This window comes from Apodemus sylvaticus, chromosome 10, assembly GCF_947179515.1.
Source record: "Apodemus sylvaticus chromosome 10, mApoSyl1.1, whole genome shotgun sequence".
Lineage (NCBI taxonomy): Eukaryota > Metazoa > Chordata > Mammalia > Rodentia > Muridae > Apodemus > Apodemus sylvaticus.
Window position 1 is genome coordinate 52,329,692 of NC_067481.1, and position 17,077 is coordinate 52,346,768.

Genomic DNA, 17,077 nt, shown 5'->3' on the forward strand with positions numbered 1-17,077 from the left:
CCTCAGTCTGAGGGCGAATGGACAGTTACTGAGCAGACAGAGGTGGAGGCGTACTGCTTGTGTAAGATTACAGTTGACTTTTTACATTTAAATTTTTATATTTTAGATCATGCCTCACTGTCTAACCCTGGCTTGTTTAGGAGCCCCAATGTAGACCAGGTTAACCTCAAACTGACAGAGATCCATCTGCCTCTACCTCCCAAGTGCTAGCATTAAAGGCATGTGCCACCATGCTTGGAGGCTGCAGGCTTTTGTGTAAGGTTGTGGTCCTGGCAGTGTGTGTGTGTGTGTGTGTGTGTGTGTGTGTGTGTGTGTGTGTGTGTGAGAGAGAGAGAGAGAGAGAGAGAGAGAGAGAGAGAGAGAGAGAGAGAGACAGAGAGAGAGAGAGAGAGACAGAGAGAGACAGAGAGACAGAGAGACAGAGAGAGGAGTTATTATCAAGCCATCACGACTAGGACTACTTCTTTCATAATCTCCTGACTTTGTATCTTTGATGGGGGTGATGATCCAAGTGATTCCACTTTGATTCTTGACAACTTTCACCAGATGCAAAGGTGCAGGGATGAGAAGTAGCTTGGTTGGTATGATCTCACGGCTGCAGGGATATAGAATGGGATTATGTGCAGGCAGGGTCAGATCAAGGACAGATGAGAGCTGAGGCTCTAGATATCATGGGACACCCAAGGTTGGTGGGTCTTATAAATTCTGATAATCAGATCAGCTCTTGGGCTCTCTGCTGAGGGCAGTGCAGAGCAATGGGGGAGTCTGAAGTAGGGCAGTGACAGCATCTAATTTGGGTTGTGGAAAGATTCCTCTGGCAGCTCACTGGGGAACACACCGGCAAAAGGAGGGTGTAGTTAGGAGGCTGTTACTCCAGCAAGAGACAGAAGTCTAGAATCCAGATAGTAAGCATGAGACGGAGAGGAAGGCATGCACAGTCAGGAGAATCAGTTGGTGGCATTATCAGAACTTGGGAATGATTACAGGCAAGGAGCTCTCAGATGTCCCATTGCATGGCCAGGAAAGATCAAGGGGTATCTCCAGGATCTGGGGTAATGATAACACACAATAGGTACTCAATAAGTGCTAGTAGAATGAATGCACAAATGAATAAATAGACGAACTAAGAATGGGTACAGGAGGAGGAGCCAGCAGGCAAGAGGGAGGAGGAGGAGCAGGGAAAGATGAGGTCAGACATGAGCATGGGTCACCAGCCATGCGACTTCCAGCACGTGGATCAGAGGCTGCAGGCTGGAGCTGTGTGGGGACAGGCATCCTCAGGAATGGCTGGATCCAGGTGAAGCCGTGCTTGGGCTGCTGAGAGCAGAGTGGAAAGCCAGCTGACAAGAGGGAGGACGGTTGGAGGGAGGAGGGCCATGACGGGGAGGGTTTCCGGCAGAGAGAGAAAGAGAGAGACCCTTTCTTGTGAAAGTGGGACAGGGACAGCTGTCCACCAGCTGCAGCCTGGGCAGTGGGTGACCTTGGTAAGGAAAGGACAAGGGGATAGAGCAGGAGGGTGCAGAGTGAGGTGGGTTGTAAGGGTGGGAGGCATCAGGCTCTCCGTGTGGACAGTGCACACCACCTCTTTTCCTTGTGACAGACACCTGAGAACTTGGCTTGAGGGAGGAGAGTCGTATTCGGCTCATGATTTCAGAGGTGTCAGCTGTGGTCTGCTGGTTCCATTGCTGTCGGCCTGCCGTGGGGGTAAATTATAGTGTTGGGAGTGGGTGGCTGAAGAAAGTCGCGTGCCTGATGGTGGCCAGGGAACAGAGCAAGCCAGAGCAAAGCTTTACCTGAGTCCATCTAGCTAAGAACTCATCAATGGATCAACCTCATTGATGAAGTTAGCATACATCAGCTAGTCACTTCTCAATGGCGCCACCAACTGGAGAGCAGGCTTACTGCACATGTGCTTGTGAGGTACGCTTCACTTTTGAACTATAGCTGACAGTAAATCATCCCAGTGATGACAGTGCATTTTAAAGGAAAGAAACTGCAGCTCAGACTTACGTCCGCTGACTTAGCTAGGGTTACTATTGCTGTGATGAGATACCATTGACAAAGGCAAGTTGGGGAGGAAAGGATTTATTTATCTTATCCTTCCGCTTCCTAGTTCCTCGTTGAAGGAAGTCAGGACAGGAGTCTGGAGGAGTGCTGCTCACTGGCTTGCCCAGCCAGCCCAGGGATGGCTCCACCCACAATGGGCTTGGCCTTTCTCCATCAATCACTAATTAGGAAAGTGCCCTGCAGCCAGATCTGATGGAGACATTTTCTCAATTGAGGTTACCTCCTTTCAGATAACTCAAATTGTGTCAGATGGACATGAAACTAAACCAGACATCCTCAGTGAACACCATAGGACCAAGGGTGACACGGATAGGAGACATACTGGGTGGTGAGCACCACCAGTTGGGGAGGATTACAGTGACGAGCTAAAAGAAAGCACCCCTAGCAAGGAGGGCCAATCTCTACATTGGATCTGAACTTTTGGAGAGCTCATCAGACTAGCTATCAGGAGGCACATAGCTAGCCTAGAGCTTGCCTCCACTTTAGGGTCCTTAATGCAAAGAGCTCTCTAACGTCAGGAACTGGGGCAGGGAGGGGCAGTCATCTGGGGGTGGCCTCTCTCAAAGGTGGGATGATGGCTTGGTGTCTGAGTGTAGCCCCAGCAGGGGCTCCCTATGTCTTCCTTCCTCTTCACCAGCTTGCTTTTGTGTTTCAGTGTTTCATCAAAATCACTGCTGCCTACGGCTCCACGAAAGATATCTCTGTCTACAGCGTGCTGGGCCTCCCTGCCTCCCAGATCTTCATTGTGGGCCGGCCCACCAAGAAGTACCAAAGCCAGTGCCAGGTGTGTGAGGGCCAGGGAAAGCGGCTGGGGTAACTCAGATACCTGCTCATCCTTTCTTTTACTTATTCATTCATCTCTATGGAGCAGTGCCTTGGGCCAGGCCCCCTGCTGGACGCATGGGAGAATCCAGGTGGCGTCAGATGTAATGGCATCTAGGGGAAGGGAAAACAAAATGGCATAGCAGTCCTATTCTGAATGACAGAATGATGGGGCTTTGGAGATGAATCGCAAACTTAGACTCTTGGGCAAAATTTGCATCCTGGGAAGGTGGTGGCGTGGGGACGAAGGACAGTCAGGAAGAGCTTGGGGGTACAGATATAGGTTAAGTGCTCATCCCACGGGAACCCTGTTACGTTAATAAGCCTCCCTGTTACTGGCTTTGGGGTTCCGGAGAAGCTGCGGACTCATGGAGGGTGTTTTAGGGGACAGGGACAGGGACAGGTGCTAACCTGACGCTTGTTCCCTCCATAGTTCCTGAGTGAAGGCTACGCAGCACACCTGGCGGCACTGGAGGCCAGCCACCGCTCTCGCCCCAAGAAGAACAACTCGCGCATGATCCTGCGCAAGGGCAGCTTTGGGCTGCACGCGCAGCCGGAATTTCTGCGCAAGCGCAACCACCTGCGCAGGACCATGTCGGTGCAGCAGCCGGACCCACCGGCCGCCAACCCCAAGCCCGAGCGGGCGCAGAGCCAGCCCGAGTCCGACAAGGACCACGAGCGGCCGCTGCCCGCTCTCAGCTGGGCGCGTGGGCCCCCCAAGTTCGAGTCGGTGCCCTGAGGGAAGGGCGGTGCTCAGTACGGTGGGCACAGTTAGGCGGCCTGCAGGGATGGGAAGGGTTGCCTTCTCCCCAGCACAGGCTTTTCCTGCTTTTTCCCTCCCGTGTCTGTCCAGCAGTGTCCGACCAGAGCAGGGAGGGACCTTGCCCTGACATTGGGGAGCTCTCTGGGCTGTGATGGGGTGAAATCTGGGGTGTCTCAGTGAAGCTGCCGCCGCCTCCCCACTCCTGTGCCCGCAAGCTGGAGTCAGGGGTGATGTTTGTGTGTGTGTGACCCTGGGGCCAAGCCTGCCTGTACCAGTGTTTGGGTAAAGTTGACCCATCTTTCTGCGTGCTAGGTTTCTGTAGCCGCAGTAGGCAGGCTCTAACAAGAGAAGCCCCCCAGCGCTGGGCACGCGGCCAGGCAGGTGGCCGATTGCAGGCGGGTACAGCAACTGTCTGTAGAGGAGTGAGTGGCATTTGTGTCTGCCCTCCTTGGGATATCCGGGGCATCACTTTGGGGCTGTCTGTCTTATGACACAGAGAGATCACTTTATGGGAGAAGATATTCCCTGGGTCCAATCTATGTATGTGGAGTTTATCCACAACCCTGGAGACCGGGCCTGGTGCTGACTGTTTGTCTTGCAGCTGTCCTGTCTCCTTTCTTGTTCTCAGTATCCTTATTCTACTGTGGCCCTTGAAGACAGTCCCCTTCCCTGAGTCCTGCCTTGTGCAGCTGTGGACTCAGCCCCCACTTGGTCTGGCTGTGTGCCCTGGAGTCTGTAGTGCATCTCACTCTTTGGGCCCTGCCTTTTATTCTGTAACTAGAGGGGACCTCCTGGCTGAGATGCGTACTGGGTTTGACTCCTAGGCCGTCCAGCATTTCTACTTTCTGGGGTTTTACAGAATTTCCTGTGGGCCTTCTTCTCAACCCACCCCTCCCCATCCTTGGAGAGGGGTTCTGGGGATGGGGTTAAAAGGGAGTCCAGCATTTCAGAGGAAGGAAGCCACTATTTCATGGAGGACAAGTTGATTTGTGTAACACAGAGGGCAACAAAAGGCGACATGGCTACCCTTCCTGTAGCTCTGCTGAGACTCATGGTTCCTGTTAGGTTTCTGGAATGCAGAGCTGAGATCTTGGGTTCTGGAGGTTCATAGAATATTGGCTCAAACCACTGTTTTCTCTTCCTCTCCCTGACCACTCAGTTTGGTTTGAGCCTAGAACCTCCTCTAGGGTAGATAGACCCCTTAGGGTGGTGGCAAGGGGTGTGTGTCTCCTTGCTGCCAAACCCCTGGCCTTGGCACAGGCCTTCCCTTGCTCTCTGGCCCAGGCTGATACCAGTTGCATGGCCACCTGGGTGTCTTGGGGCCCTCCGGGCTGCCACTGAGGCCAGGGCCAAATACCTGTGTATACTGCAGGCACATGTCAGCCCAGTGTTGCTTCTGCTCAATGTCTACCTCTTGCAGCTCCCACTATTGCGGCCCATGGTGGCTGCTGATGGGGGTGACTGGCACCATGTCGTGAGTTGCCCAGCAAGCTGGGTGCCTCACTGGGGCTGGAGGGGGCGAGGGCTCCCGGGACCCACCCTGCTCTTTCCACTCAAATGTCCTCCTCTCCAGCCTGCCAGTTCCTGTCCCCTCTGCTCATCCTGTCCCACCTGCCAGCTCTCCACTGCACCGTCAGCACTGCATTCAGCAAAGGGAAGCCAGCACTGCCAGGGGGGCTGCAGGGCAGGCAAGAAGGTGTGGGACCAGCTTCTGCATCCTCCTCCTATCCTGCCTCCTAGTTCATACCTGCCCCCGGCCGCCCAAACCATCCTTGCCTAACTTTTGGCACCAGCTCATATGGCAGAGGCACCTTATTCCCACTCCTTTCCCTTAAGTGCTGGGATCTGAGTTTGGACAGACCTGATTCTCTCTCAGCTCTTTATCTCCGCTCAGCGGGAGCCACTGAGTCTAACTTTTAAGTGATAAATATTCAGCTTTCTCCTTTTCTGAGAACCCCAGGCTGAGTGCACGTGTGAGGGGGAAACCCCCAGGGAGATTAGAGCCTGTGACAGGGCTCTGTGTGGGCCAGAGCCAGCCAGAGGCCCCACCCCTTTTTTTGCTTGGACGACCCCTTTTGTGAACCATCACTGGCGTACAGGTGTTGTGACCACCACCCTAGGAGCTATGGCTGGCCTGTGAGGCATGCTTCCTGGCAACTACTCTGTGTGATTCCTACTAGTGCTTTGTTAGGTCAGACACAAGAGGAACTGGTTCCTAGTGCTCTCCAGGGGGAGTGCTGGTGCCTCCTCCAGGATTCCTGTGACCCTCCTCCATCCAGCTGTTTTTCTAGTTACCTCTAGCTCCTGGTGTGCCTGCTCTCCAGCTGCTGGAAACACGTTCCTGCTTGACCAAAGTTCCCGTGTCTGAGTGGCATGTTTGTCCTTCCAGTGTGGTGGCTGTCCTGACCTGGCTGAGGGATGCCTGATACCTTCCTTCACCCCTTGTCCTGTGGTGGGTTGCTGGAGTCTGCTCTTCCAGCTTCATATCCCCTCCCCCAAAGACTGGCCTCTCCCTCAAGCACCATGAGATATTTTTTAAAAAGTAAATTATTTTCATGCATTCAGACAAACAGCCTTCCTGCCTGGGTGCTGGGCTAGGACATATGTATCTGAACCCCAGTATTCCCAAGATTACTGGGGTGCTCCTCTGAAGGAGGGGAGGCTGTATCTAATGGTTTTAAAACTGTACTTTGGGTACTTTGCAACCCAGAACTGTGCCCCAGAAGTGTCCTGCAGACAGAACATGGCACCTATGGAGGACTGGACCCTGCCAGACCGGTGCCCCCAAGTCTGGAGGAGGTACCACTCTTGCAGGCATGCTCCACATTCCGCTCAGGTGAGGCCCCACCTGGGAGGGGCACCCTGACTGTAGGGGCTCTGCAGCTGACCCCGCCTTAAACAACCAACTTTCCAGTGGAATTCCCAGGGTTCCATTCCAAGTGCTCTGGAAAAAAAAAATCCCCTTTTCTTTCCTTCTGGGCTTGGGAGGAATTTCTTATACACCCAAGTTTAAACTTTTAGTACAAGTAGCAAGGCCCTGTTGAGTTCTGATCTTGTTGGGAAACTAACACGAAGGTTGGGAAGAAAAATCAGAGTTTGACTCCACACTCTGGAAGAGATGGGGGACACCAGGAGTGGGAGGCAGGAGGGCGGCTAGCGTGAGACATCCCCCCTCAGACTCAGACCCACTGTTCCCTTCTCTGTCTACTCAGCGATGGCGGCCGGTCTGCCCTTGTCTGCGGTCTGCCTGTCCCAGTGTGTAACTTCTGTGGTGGATGGTCCCGTGATGGAAAAGGCTTATTTTAGGCCTCATGGCTGCCTTGTACAAAATCCGTTAGAAAAGAAAATGTAAAATATCTGATTTCTAACAAGACAAAGCATTACAGAGTTAAAAGATTTTTACAATTGGTCTTGATTTTGATGTGAGCTGTTTTTAACTCTGAAACGTTGTCACTTAAATAAAAACCTTATTTGCCTTTAAGATGTGCTTTGTTTTGGGCTAAGGTGAAAACCTTTTCTTTTACTCTGGTTCCCTCTGAGAAGGACAGGGGCGGAGGGGACAGGGGACACAAGGATGAGCTCCAGACCTACAGTGTCACTCTGCAGGGGCAGGGTATGTGTAGATATATATATATATATTTAAAAAAATGTCAAGCATCAAAAGCGAGCTTTTATTATGAGAAACAATGTGATCTACGAAACTGACACACTGGTATCTTTTTAATAGAATGACATAGCAGATGCCTTAAATAACTTACAAAGAGAAGAAACTTTTGGAAGAGTTCCCCTCCCTGCGCCACAGCGCCCCCACACGGAGCTTATCAGAAGGCCCCAGGAGCCAAAGCTCCTGCAAATACCTCCTCTCTTCCTGTGGGACTCTGGGGGTGGGGAGAAGCAGTGGAAATGGGTCCTCCAGAATCTCTGCCCTGGGAATACAGGGGGAGGGTTTGTGGGATGACTCCTGCAGGGCCTGGGTCCTAGTTTCAAGACTCAGAACTATCTAGCATCTTCTGGTACATTTCTAATATGGATGGGCAGCTGTGAGGCTGGAGAACTCGATGAGTATGCCTCCATCCAAGAGTCCCCGGGGGAACATCAGCAGTTCCCATCACCTCTTCAAGGTCTTCCTAAATAATTCTCAGGCTGTGGCCAGTGGTTACCAGTGGGCCCAGATGTGGCTGAAGTAGAAGGGTTCTGGACGCCATGTTAGTCAAGTCCTTGTGGCCTGGGATGCTGATAAACCCGATGCCGTCTCCAGGAAGTTCATGGGTTAGTTGGCATGGACATCCTAGTGGCTTGGTGGTTGGACAGAGCCGGCTTCCTGTAAGACAGAGGTTCCACTGTGCATCCTCTTCTTCTCAATGCAGGGCATGTAGCATACTATAGTCCCCTTCTCCAAATCGAGAGGCTGGGGGTTGACTTTCAGTCCTTTGAAATCACAGGGTATTGATGTGATCAATAAGGGTAACAGCTTTGACTGAGGGAAGTGGATGACTCAGACAGCCTTCCTTCTCTACTTTGTACCCATCTACCCTGTGGTTTTCTTAATCCATTCACTTCTTTAGCGCCCCTGCAAGTGTGTGTGCAGACTTACATGTGGAAAAAGGAGAAGGAGGAAGAAGAGACTGAGGAAGAAGCAGGGTCGTTACCTGTAGGATGCTTGCTGTCCTCATTCACGGATGAGGGAGACGGTCATGTCACCGCTAGGGAAAGAGAAGGGGGAGGGACTGATGACCTGGGGTGCTTCGTGTTCTGAAGGCACAGACTAGACAGGACCAGAACCTGTAGGAATGGCGGCAACATGGCCACTGGGGACATATGGCCCAAGAACCCTTTGTGGCCCTTATACAAGGGGGAAAACAGTTCCCAAGTTAGGGCAGATTCAGAGCCACGACTCCACCCCCGGATCGGAGTCCTGAACAGATAGACCAGAGGCTCCAGAGTAACCATGTTGCTTTTGCCAAGTTATGGGTAGACAGGGTATAGAGGGGCCATGAAAGGTATTGGAGGAAGGGGAGGTTTCTCAGGAAGCAGGTGAGGTTCACGGTGACTGGAGAAGGTGGGAATCTAAGACCAGGACAATTCGTAGTGCATCCTTCACCATCATCCCAGGAAGTTGATGCACAGACGGACAGGGACTGCTCTTAGTCATGTGGCAGGCTAGTATTAGAACCAGCACCCTCTCTAGAAACACAGTGTGGCTCAAGGGGCCCACGGCCATTTCACCCTGACCCCAGGAGGCAGCTCACCTCTCTTCAGCCTGGATGGCTTTGTCCAGCTTTTGAGACAGTTTCTGAAGATGCTGGATTCCAGCTCCCACAGGCTCTAGGTCGCTGTCAGACTCACTGAAAACAAGGAGATACCACAGCAGGGATTAGAAAGAGCCCTGAGCAGGACCCAGTTGACCCCGGGGGACTGGGACAGCTTCACTAGATCCTTACTTTGGGGTGTGACATGCAAGCCTGTGAGGCGGAGCAATGGGTGGTTATTTGACAGTTAGGTGAGGGCTGCTGCTGGCCTTGCACCTGTGCTTTGGTCTTCTAGATGTCTCCCATCTAGAAGGGAGTGATGCTCATCTCCTATTCCTTTTACAGCTAGGGAAGCTAAGGTTCAGAGAGACTTTTCCTCTCAGGTCCTGACCAGCTTTGGGGCAGACCTGGACTAGAACCAGGATGTGACAGGTCAGGGTGTTCTCATCCCAGGGAGTACTGAGGAGACTTGTGGGACAGAAAGGGACATCATGCTGGGCTCAGATGACTACTTGCCTGGGAGAGCAGAGAGGTTCTGTGGAGGAACAGGGGCTCCGGAGGGTAGCCTCCCTCCTCAGCCGCTGACGGCGATGGGCATGTGGACCCATCTGGCCAGAGAGGCGAGGGTGTGCCCCGACTCTAGCATCTCGGTTGGCCTTACACAACCGAGTGTTCTTCTGGCTCAGACTGGGTGGTGGCGACCCTCTGTCTTTCTGGGCTCCTCGCTTCCTCCTCACTTTCACCTGTGTCTCCATCAGCCACTTGGTGCCACTTTGACAGGACTCCTGGATCCTCTGTGATGGGTTCGTGTGAGAAGGTTGGCACAGATAGGACCAAGGTAGGCTACCAGCCTCCAGCCATCCCTCCAGCCCAGGGCTTGTCCCACAAACACAGTCTACTGTTACTAAGCAGCAGCAACAGTACATCAAGAGCAAGAGCGTGACTCCCTGTGAGATGGTACTCTCCTGCGAGACCTTCTAGAGACCCAGTGTAGGAACTCAGCAGGTAGCAGCAAGACCACTGTATACCTGAGCCCTCACGCAGAGACCCACCCAGAGAGGGGAGGGGCTCAGGTGTCTGGATACCAGCTCATTTCTCATCCCCCCCTGGCCTATTCCTTCTCCTCCCTCCTTCATCCATCTCCGTCTAAGACGCGTCGATGACAGGTCTGATCACAACACTTAATTGCTCTGAGCCCTTCTATGACTCCCTGTAATCTATGGGGCTGAGTCCCAACCCTTGGATCTTTGACATGTGGTTGGATCAAACAGTTCTGCTAGATTGTTTTTGCCTTGGCAAACCACAACCCAGAAGTTGGAGCAAGACCCAAGATAAGTTTTCCTGAGTTGGGTGACCTTAGACAAGATGTCATATTTCATTGTTCTGAGCTATAGATGTTGAAAGCAATCTTAGGGCTCTTCCAAGTCAGAGTTAGACTTTGGCAAGGAGATCTCTCTGTGGAGTCGTCAGAAGCCTCTGTTCTCTCCCTACGCTGTCAGAATGCCAGCAAGATGCCAAGGAGGGCCATTCCCCCTTCTCTTCTTAGAGGTCTGTTCATTCTCAAAGCTTCTGTCTTTGCCAGGGGACACCTGCCACATCTCCAGCTCCAGGTTTAAAGACCTATGTGGGGTCAACATGACAGCGTAACAGGTACAGCTTCTTGCCACCAAACCCGACAACTCGTTCGATCTCCAGAGCCCAATGGTGGAAGGGGAACCCTACTCCTGTCCATTTTTCTCTGACTGCCAGACAAGTACCACGGCATAAATGCCCTTCCCATAAATAAATATTAAAAAAAGATATCTGCCCAAAGGCTCCTGGACATACCACACACAAACACCACCCCTCAGATCTGCCTTCTGAACCGCTCAGGAAGTTGTGCCCTTCTGCAAGCCCTGCTCCTCTGCCTTTTCCTATCAAATAGCTGACAGCCAAGGTGTGATAGTGTGACGGGGAGACTTTACGTGGGGGTCAGCACACAGGATCACCTCCCTCACTGTGCTGACTGCTTAGTCCTCACCCTGAGGCCTCACATCATCCCACTGGCCTCCGCCTACACGTGCCTCCCCTTTCCTGACTGACCTAGTCTGGAAGTCTTTATCCACTAAGCTTGGGGCTCGCGTCTCTTTACAGATAGCCATTTCCTGCAATTTCTCATCATAGGACCTAGCAAGCCACCTAGCACGGGGAGCACCAATCTCTTCCATGATCTTACTCACTCACTGATTTGTTGGGAAACTATGATGTGCCAGAAAACTGGGGCTCTGGGAAAATGACAAGAACCTAATCCAACCCCAAGACCCCACAGTCTATATTCCTGGGGCCTCCCTGAGGATAGAAACAGTCAACACCAAGGATGCGTCTGTAATCAGACAGCCAGTGGTGTCATTGTTACCTGGGACATGGCACCCAAGGCACTTTTGGCTGAGCGGGCTGCAGCCTGAAGACCTTGCTGCTCTGGCTCTGGACTTTGCAGGCGTTTCCAGGAGGGGCCATTACCGAGGTTCAGGCTGACTGATCTCAGGGGCAGCCTCCTTTGGAACTGTCTGCACAGGGAGCCCAAGGGACCGGTCTCCAGATGACACCCAGCAGAGCGGGTCACCTCCTTCTCTAGCTGTTCTTCCTTTAGGAGTGATCGTCTGCGCACGGAGGTCCTCATGCCCTGCCACTGAGACGCCATGTGCTCGGTCCAGTTTCCTCTGTCCGCTAGGTCCTGGAGAGGTCAAAAGGTCACCAAAGTACTTCCTGGCCCCATTCCAAGGCTTCGGGGACCCTGGGAACTGGGGAAGAGATGAAGTGGAACCTCTCGGGATAGGCCTGTTGGTCAATTGTGGATGCCAGAGAGATGACCATATCAGTCAAGATCAGCAGCTGCCCCAGTTGCAAGGCGGCAAGTTGTCCGTCTTTCCATCCCAGCCTATTCCCCATAGGCTAAGCGGAGCGGCACACAGGTCACGGAGCCTCAGCGCTTATGCAGGGCACCATCAGCAAGCTGTTTTGACAAAATTTCCTCTCCGGAGCAAACTTGGCTATCCAGCCAAGGCCTCGGATCCGATGGGGCGTTTGCAACTCTTAGACATTCCCTTTGTGTTGAGGGTCCTATCTAGAGCCCCTGACCCGTTTCCCATCCCGAGCGTCCCATGAGACCTCCCTCCCCAAGCCCCTCAGTGCCCCCGCGTGCTCACCTCCCGCTTGATATCGGGACCCGAAGATAGACACTCTCTCCTAGCCCACCGCAGCCGATTTGAAATTCCGCGCGGCTCCGCCCCGACCCGGCGCTTGCAGCCCATTGGCCCTATCAGCCATCCACCGCCGCCGCCCCTGGATTTCGATTGGTCCTTTTCTCTCGTGACTGTAAATCCTGCTTTGGGATTGGCCTGTCCACGCCCATACATCGTTCCTGGACCCCCAAGCCTAGCCTGCAGCCGAGGGTCCAGATTGTTATCTGACCGCTGTTACCATCCAGCCCCTCGTCCCTACATCCCGGCTGCTTGGTTCCGGGTGGCCGCGCCTCGTCCATCGTGCTCCCAGGCTCTTTCCCTCCAGCCTGCCGGTCAGGGTTTTATGCTGGATGCTGCGGGGGCTCAGGTCACCGCCACCCAGGGTACCGCTTTCAGCCCTTCCCTCCCCCCGCCCCCCTCCTCCCGCCCCTCCCCCTTCCCCCCCCGTCCCTCCCCCCCTTCCCCCCGCCTAACTTCTCTCCCACGTCCAGTAGTTTTGTCAGAGCCACAGGCTGGGACAGCTGAGCTTTGCGTTCCCTGGGAAGTTTTGTTTCAAATTCCCCGCCTAATCCTCTTCCTTCCTGCGAGACGGCCCTGCCCCTGTCTGTTCCTCAAACCAACCACCCAGCTGGCACCCAAGAAAGCACGTCTCAGAGGAAGGGACCCTCTCCACCCGTTAGGTCAGTTCCTCTGCCGGGTCTTGCTCCAGGCATCTTTCAATCTTTCTTTCCCCAAGCTAAAACAAAACAAAACAAAACAAAACAAAGGCGATGATGACAAACAACAACCCAGCCTGGATCACGTTCTCCCATGCTTTTATTTTTATGGTTTTGACTTTTTAAAAAAAATATTTTTAATTATGTGTCTCTGTGTATGTAAGTGCCTGCGGGGTGGGGTGGGGGGGGGACGCAGAAGGGGAAGTCAGATCCTGGGGGGGGGGGGGGCTGGAGTTAGAGGTGATTTGTGAGGCACCCCACGTGGGTCTGCAAAACCAAGCTTAAGTCCCTCTGCAAGAGCAGTAGGCTTTTAAGGGATGAGCTATCCCTCCTGCCCACCCCTGTTAAAAACAGGGCCTCCCATGTAGCTGGGAAGGGGCTCCACACTTCTGGCTCAGCCTTCCCAATATTGAGATCAATGGGTCCCGTGTGCTGCCACAATGGGACCTTCTTACCTGGTCCTCAAAGAAGCTTTTCTCTTCTCCCTCCTCTCTCCTCTTCTCAGCCCGGAGCAAGACTCCTAGAGACTCTTCAGACCTCTTCCTGGTGTCAGGATTGTCTGACCCTCTCCTTAAACGTCAGTGTTCACCTCCCAACCCCCCTACCATGATGGCTGATTTGTATGTAGCACTTTCAAGCACTCCCTGTGTATTCCAGAGCCCATTTTATCCCCAGTGCTCTGCAGCGCTGTGAGGCAGCTGAAGTGTCTGAGGTGGCTGGACACTTCGCTCACTGCAGCAGTGTGAAGGATCCAAATGCTGTGTGTGCAGGAGCATCGTCTGTGTGACCAGGGTTGAGCCCCCTCACTGCTGCCCCTCAGACATTACACTCTCCCAGCCAGGATCTCTCTCCTGGCTCCTGAAGCCAGCACTCTTATGGGTCCTGTCACCCCCTGCTGGCTACTTCAAGCCAGCAGACCCAAGGTGAAGACGCTCTGGTTCTCTGCTCCCCCAAAGTCTCCCTGATCTCACAGTGGGAGCTTGGGAGTTATTAAAATCCGTGCGTTCTTCTTTCTTACACCCATGGGTCTCAAGTTCAGCGTGTGTGGAGAGATTAGTATTTCAAGATCAAATCTCCAATAATCCGTGAGAGACTTGCATGTTTATCTAAACACGAGACCCAGGCAATGAGCTGGCCAGGCAGAGGGGTATGTCTTTGTGACTGTGTGCTTGTGTTTGTGTTTTGTTTTGTTTTTGCACAGGGCATATCATATTTAAGGCCATTCTCTGAGAAAAACCACACACACACACACACACACACACACACACACACACAAATAAATCTTCCCAAATGTGTGATGAGCTCAGAGAAGCCTTAACAGAGGGGAAAGGCTGAGGTTGGCAAGCCTGTGAGGTTTGCTCTCCTTTGCTTGATGACGTTGACCGCCCCCCCCCTCTCCTCCGTGGTGGGATTGTTTACCAGGAATCATAAATGCTTGCTTCTTGACCTGTTTGTGTTAGACCACTTGTGTTTGTGAGCACAATCAGGAAATACGTGCAATGAATCAGGGGGAGGAAGACAGAGTGGTTTCTGTGAAGACGGAATTCGAAGTGTGGGTATGACTCAATGAAGACGGAAACACTAGGAAATGAGTCTCTCAAACAGAGAGCTTCCCCGCACTCAGCTCCTCGGCATCTGCCACAGCGCCTGGCGTGTGAGGCATCCGTAGCAAGACCTTATAATTTCTGCGCCCTTACCACGTGTCAGACGTGGAAGAGTATCGACATTTTCCTCCTCCATTCTCACTGTATCTCTAGGGAGTCGGATCTATTTTTAACCTCATTACTGATGACGACACTGGAGATCGAGACAGGCGAGATCCTGGGTCTCTGGCTCTGAGCCCCGCGTTCCTCCCTTTGGGTCGCACATCTTTGCTAAGCATCTAGAGTGTGCGCATGCATGCAGAGAATTCTGAACACTTGCAGCTCTCGACCCTTTTGCCACTTGGAGACGTAACTGGCGGACCAGGTTAATGAAGGGACGTCTCCATGGCAACGAAAGAAGGCAGAAGAAGTCTTTTCTTCTGAATGGGAAGCTGCGCCCCTCAGCCTTGCGTCGACAGTGGCTGGAGGGGGCTCCACACAGGTGGAGCTCTTTGATGAGGGCCAGGGGCAGGGTCTCCTCAGCTGGAGGAGGACAATAAAGCAAGGAGCGAGGCTCAGCTCTATCTTTTCCTCTGCAAAGGGAGCGCGCGGGGGGTGGGGTGGGGGGTGGGGGTGGGGGTGGGGGGAGGGTAGAAGAGGGGTGTTCCAGCAGTGCCCCCCTCCCCTAGCTTCTACTTCAGCGTCAAAGCTCTCACTAGTTCTGCCAACCCCCAGAATGATCAAATCTCATAGGGGGAAAAAAAAAAACCAAAAACAAAAGACATCCAGCGGTTGCTATGCACAGAACGTCCCGGACATGAAGCACCAGGGACATGGGTAGTACACGGGGCACTGGGACCTTAGCTGGGTTGGAGGGTGGGTTTCCCAGATATGTGGCATTTTACCTGAGGTACTGGGTGTAGGGCGATGTCAGAAACACTGCCACATTCCAGGACTGACTGGAGTAAAGGTGAGAGAATCAGAGCACGCCTAGGGTGGAGACCAGGACCAGAGACTTGAAGGTTAGGGCAGGGGCTTAGAAAGGCTCTGAGGAGAGTGGAAGTCAGCTGGATTTGAAGCCGGGAACAGGAGACTGGGATGTATTCCAGTAAGGCCTTGGGAAGATTTGAGGCTAAACAGGCAATGGACCAGCCCCCTGCCCCCTTAGCAGTGAAACTGGGCCTCTGCAATCCCTTTGCTGTGTGCCATTTGACTCTGCAAAGTAAGATATGGAAACAGTAGCCAAGTGTGAAGTATGGAGATGGGGCATGAAGGTCCTTTTCTGCCACTGTGCATCTGATCAGGAGAGAGAAATGTCCCAAAGAGAAACCGCATTGTAACGAGTCAGTATAACGCACTCACAGACCACTCAGCAGGTCAGGAGTCAACACAGCAGGAGCTCAGCGTCAGTGCCTGAGCCTGGTTGGTGTGTGTGGCCGTGGCAGTCATTGATTTCCCTGATGGTCCCTTCTTTCCCCTCAGGAACATGCCCCTTTAAGCTGCTGTGTGGCCGGAGAGAGATGGAAAAGGAAAAAGGTGTCTACGCCTCTCTAAGGCTGGGACGGAAACAAGCCCGAGTGGGGCTGCTGGCACTCAGGTAGGGCCTTCTGGAAAGTCAGGTCACATCCTGTGCCTGACAAGTTGGCTTAGGTTTGTGCTCCTTTAAGGCAAGGACTTCTCATGGAAATCAAGACTATTGAGGATGCTGGGTATCCCCAGGATTCCAGAAGGGAATTGAGGAAGGGTGACTGGGGACACCCAAGGCCATGAAGTCATTAATGTGGAGCTAGGAAGCTCTGGTTGGCTTCTAGCCAGTTATAACGTCTCCCTGTGTCAAAATCAGTGTTATCTCTCTTGGTCACACGGCAATGCCCATTGGGGACTGGTGGTGGTGTGCTCAGAATCCTTCATCTAGCTGCGAAAGAAGCATGAGAATTTGGGCTGGCCACAAGGTGGCGCCAAACGCCAAGCCGACACATGTTTTCTCTTATATCCCCCAAAGGGAGTTCCTTGGACTCTAAGTGATCTCTGCCTGCTTCTCAGGACAAAGGCCCTGGAAGCACTCATCCTCCAGCCAGACCTTAGGGTGGAGGCAGAAGCTTGACGCCCAGAACTTTTCAATTTCCCCCAGAACTGGGGTAACTCTCTTAGTCACCCCACAGTTAGAAATCTCCCAGACTCCAGGAGGAGAGGAACAGGGAAAAATGGAGATGCTAAGGGACAGAGACTGGGACAAGGCCAGCACTACAGGCACAGGACGGGCAATGGTGGCTTTGGGCCTCCCTCCTTTTCCCCTCAGATGGCCTCAACCCTCTCCTGCTGCCTGCTTTCTTTTCTCCCTCTCCACAGAAACATTTTTGTTGAGGTGGCACAAAAGCAAAGGCTGAGGAAGTCATTATGGGTGCCAGACAGGGACTCTGCATCTGCTGAGGGATCCTGAGGAATGTGGACCTTGGAGTCTGTAGAGGCTAGACTACCTTCCTTCCACCTTCCTTCCTTCTTCCTCCCCTGTCCGGAAATCCTCTGGGTGTCAGCTGCTGTCCACCCCTCTAGGGATTATCTAGGCTTGCACAGGCCTCTTCCTGGGCATCAGCAGACTGTTCCCTGCTTTGGTAGGATTATCTAGGCCTGAACAAACCTCTCCCCTACCTGCACC

The 17,077-nt window shown here is 53.1% G+C and overlaps 2 protein-coding genes across 4 annotated transcripts in view; one reads left to right on the top strand and one right to left on the bottom strand.

Annotated features, from left to right (window-relative positions):
• The window catches only part of Pitpnm3 (PITPNM family member 3), an 81,951-nt gene extending 78,230 nt beyond the window's left edge, over window positions 1-3,721 (top strand). For both annotated transcript variants that reach the window (XM_052196564.1, XM_052196565.1), the window contains 2 exons: window positions 2,723-2,851; window positions 3,323-3,721. In XM_052196564.1, the coding sequence (XP_052052524.1) occupies window positions 2,723-2,851; window positions 3,323-3,628 (435 nt within the window). In that variant the 3' untranslated portion in view covers window positions 3,629-3,721. The remainder of the gene's footprint in view (window positions 1-2,722; window positions 2,852-3,322) is intronic.
• Window positions 3,722-7,302: 3,581 nt separating this feature from the next.
• Pimreg (PICALM interacting mitotic regulator) lies at window positions 7,303-12,506 on the bottom strand. 2 transcript variants are annotated; one of them, XM_052197008.1, is made up of 6 exons: window positions 12,087-12,506; window positions 11,297-11,614; window positions 9,418-9,695; window positions 8,902-8,997; window positions 8,302-8,355; window positions 7,303-7,973 (listed from the first exon to the last, which is right to left on the bottom strand). In XM_052197008.1, the coding sequence occupies exons 1-5, from the start codon at window positions 12,294-12,296 to the stop codon at window positions 8,322-8,324; spliced, it is 936 nt and encodes a 311-aa protein (XP_052052968.1). In that variant the 5' UTR covers window positions 12,297-12,506; the 3' UTR covers window positions 7,303-7,973; window positions 8,302-8,321. The 2 variants fall into 2 exon arrangements, with proteins under 2 accessions (XP_052052968.1, XP_052052969.1); XM_052197009.1 differs by having other exon boundaries at window positions 7,303-8,080.
• Window positions 12,507-17,077: the final 4,571 nt, after the last annotated feature.

Excerpts from the sequence above, each read along its gene's own strand:
- Pimreg (XM_052197008.1), bottom strand. The coding sequence starts at position 12,296 with ATGTATGGGCGTGGACAGGCCAATCCCAAAGCAGGATTTACAGTCACG. Across the intron at positions 9,696-11,296 it reads CCTTGGGTGCCATGTCCCAG|AGGATCCAGGAGTCCTGTCA; the intron begins GTAACAATGACA and ends AACCCATCACAG. Across the intron at positions 8,998-9,417 it reads GAACCTCTCTGCTCTCCCAG|TGAGTCTGACAGCGACCTAG; the intron begins GCAAGTAGTCAT and ends CCTTGTTTTCAG.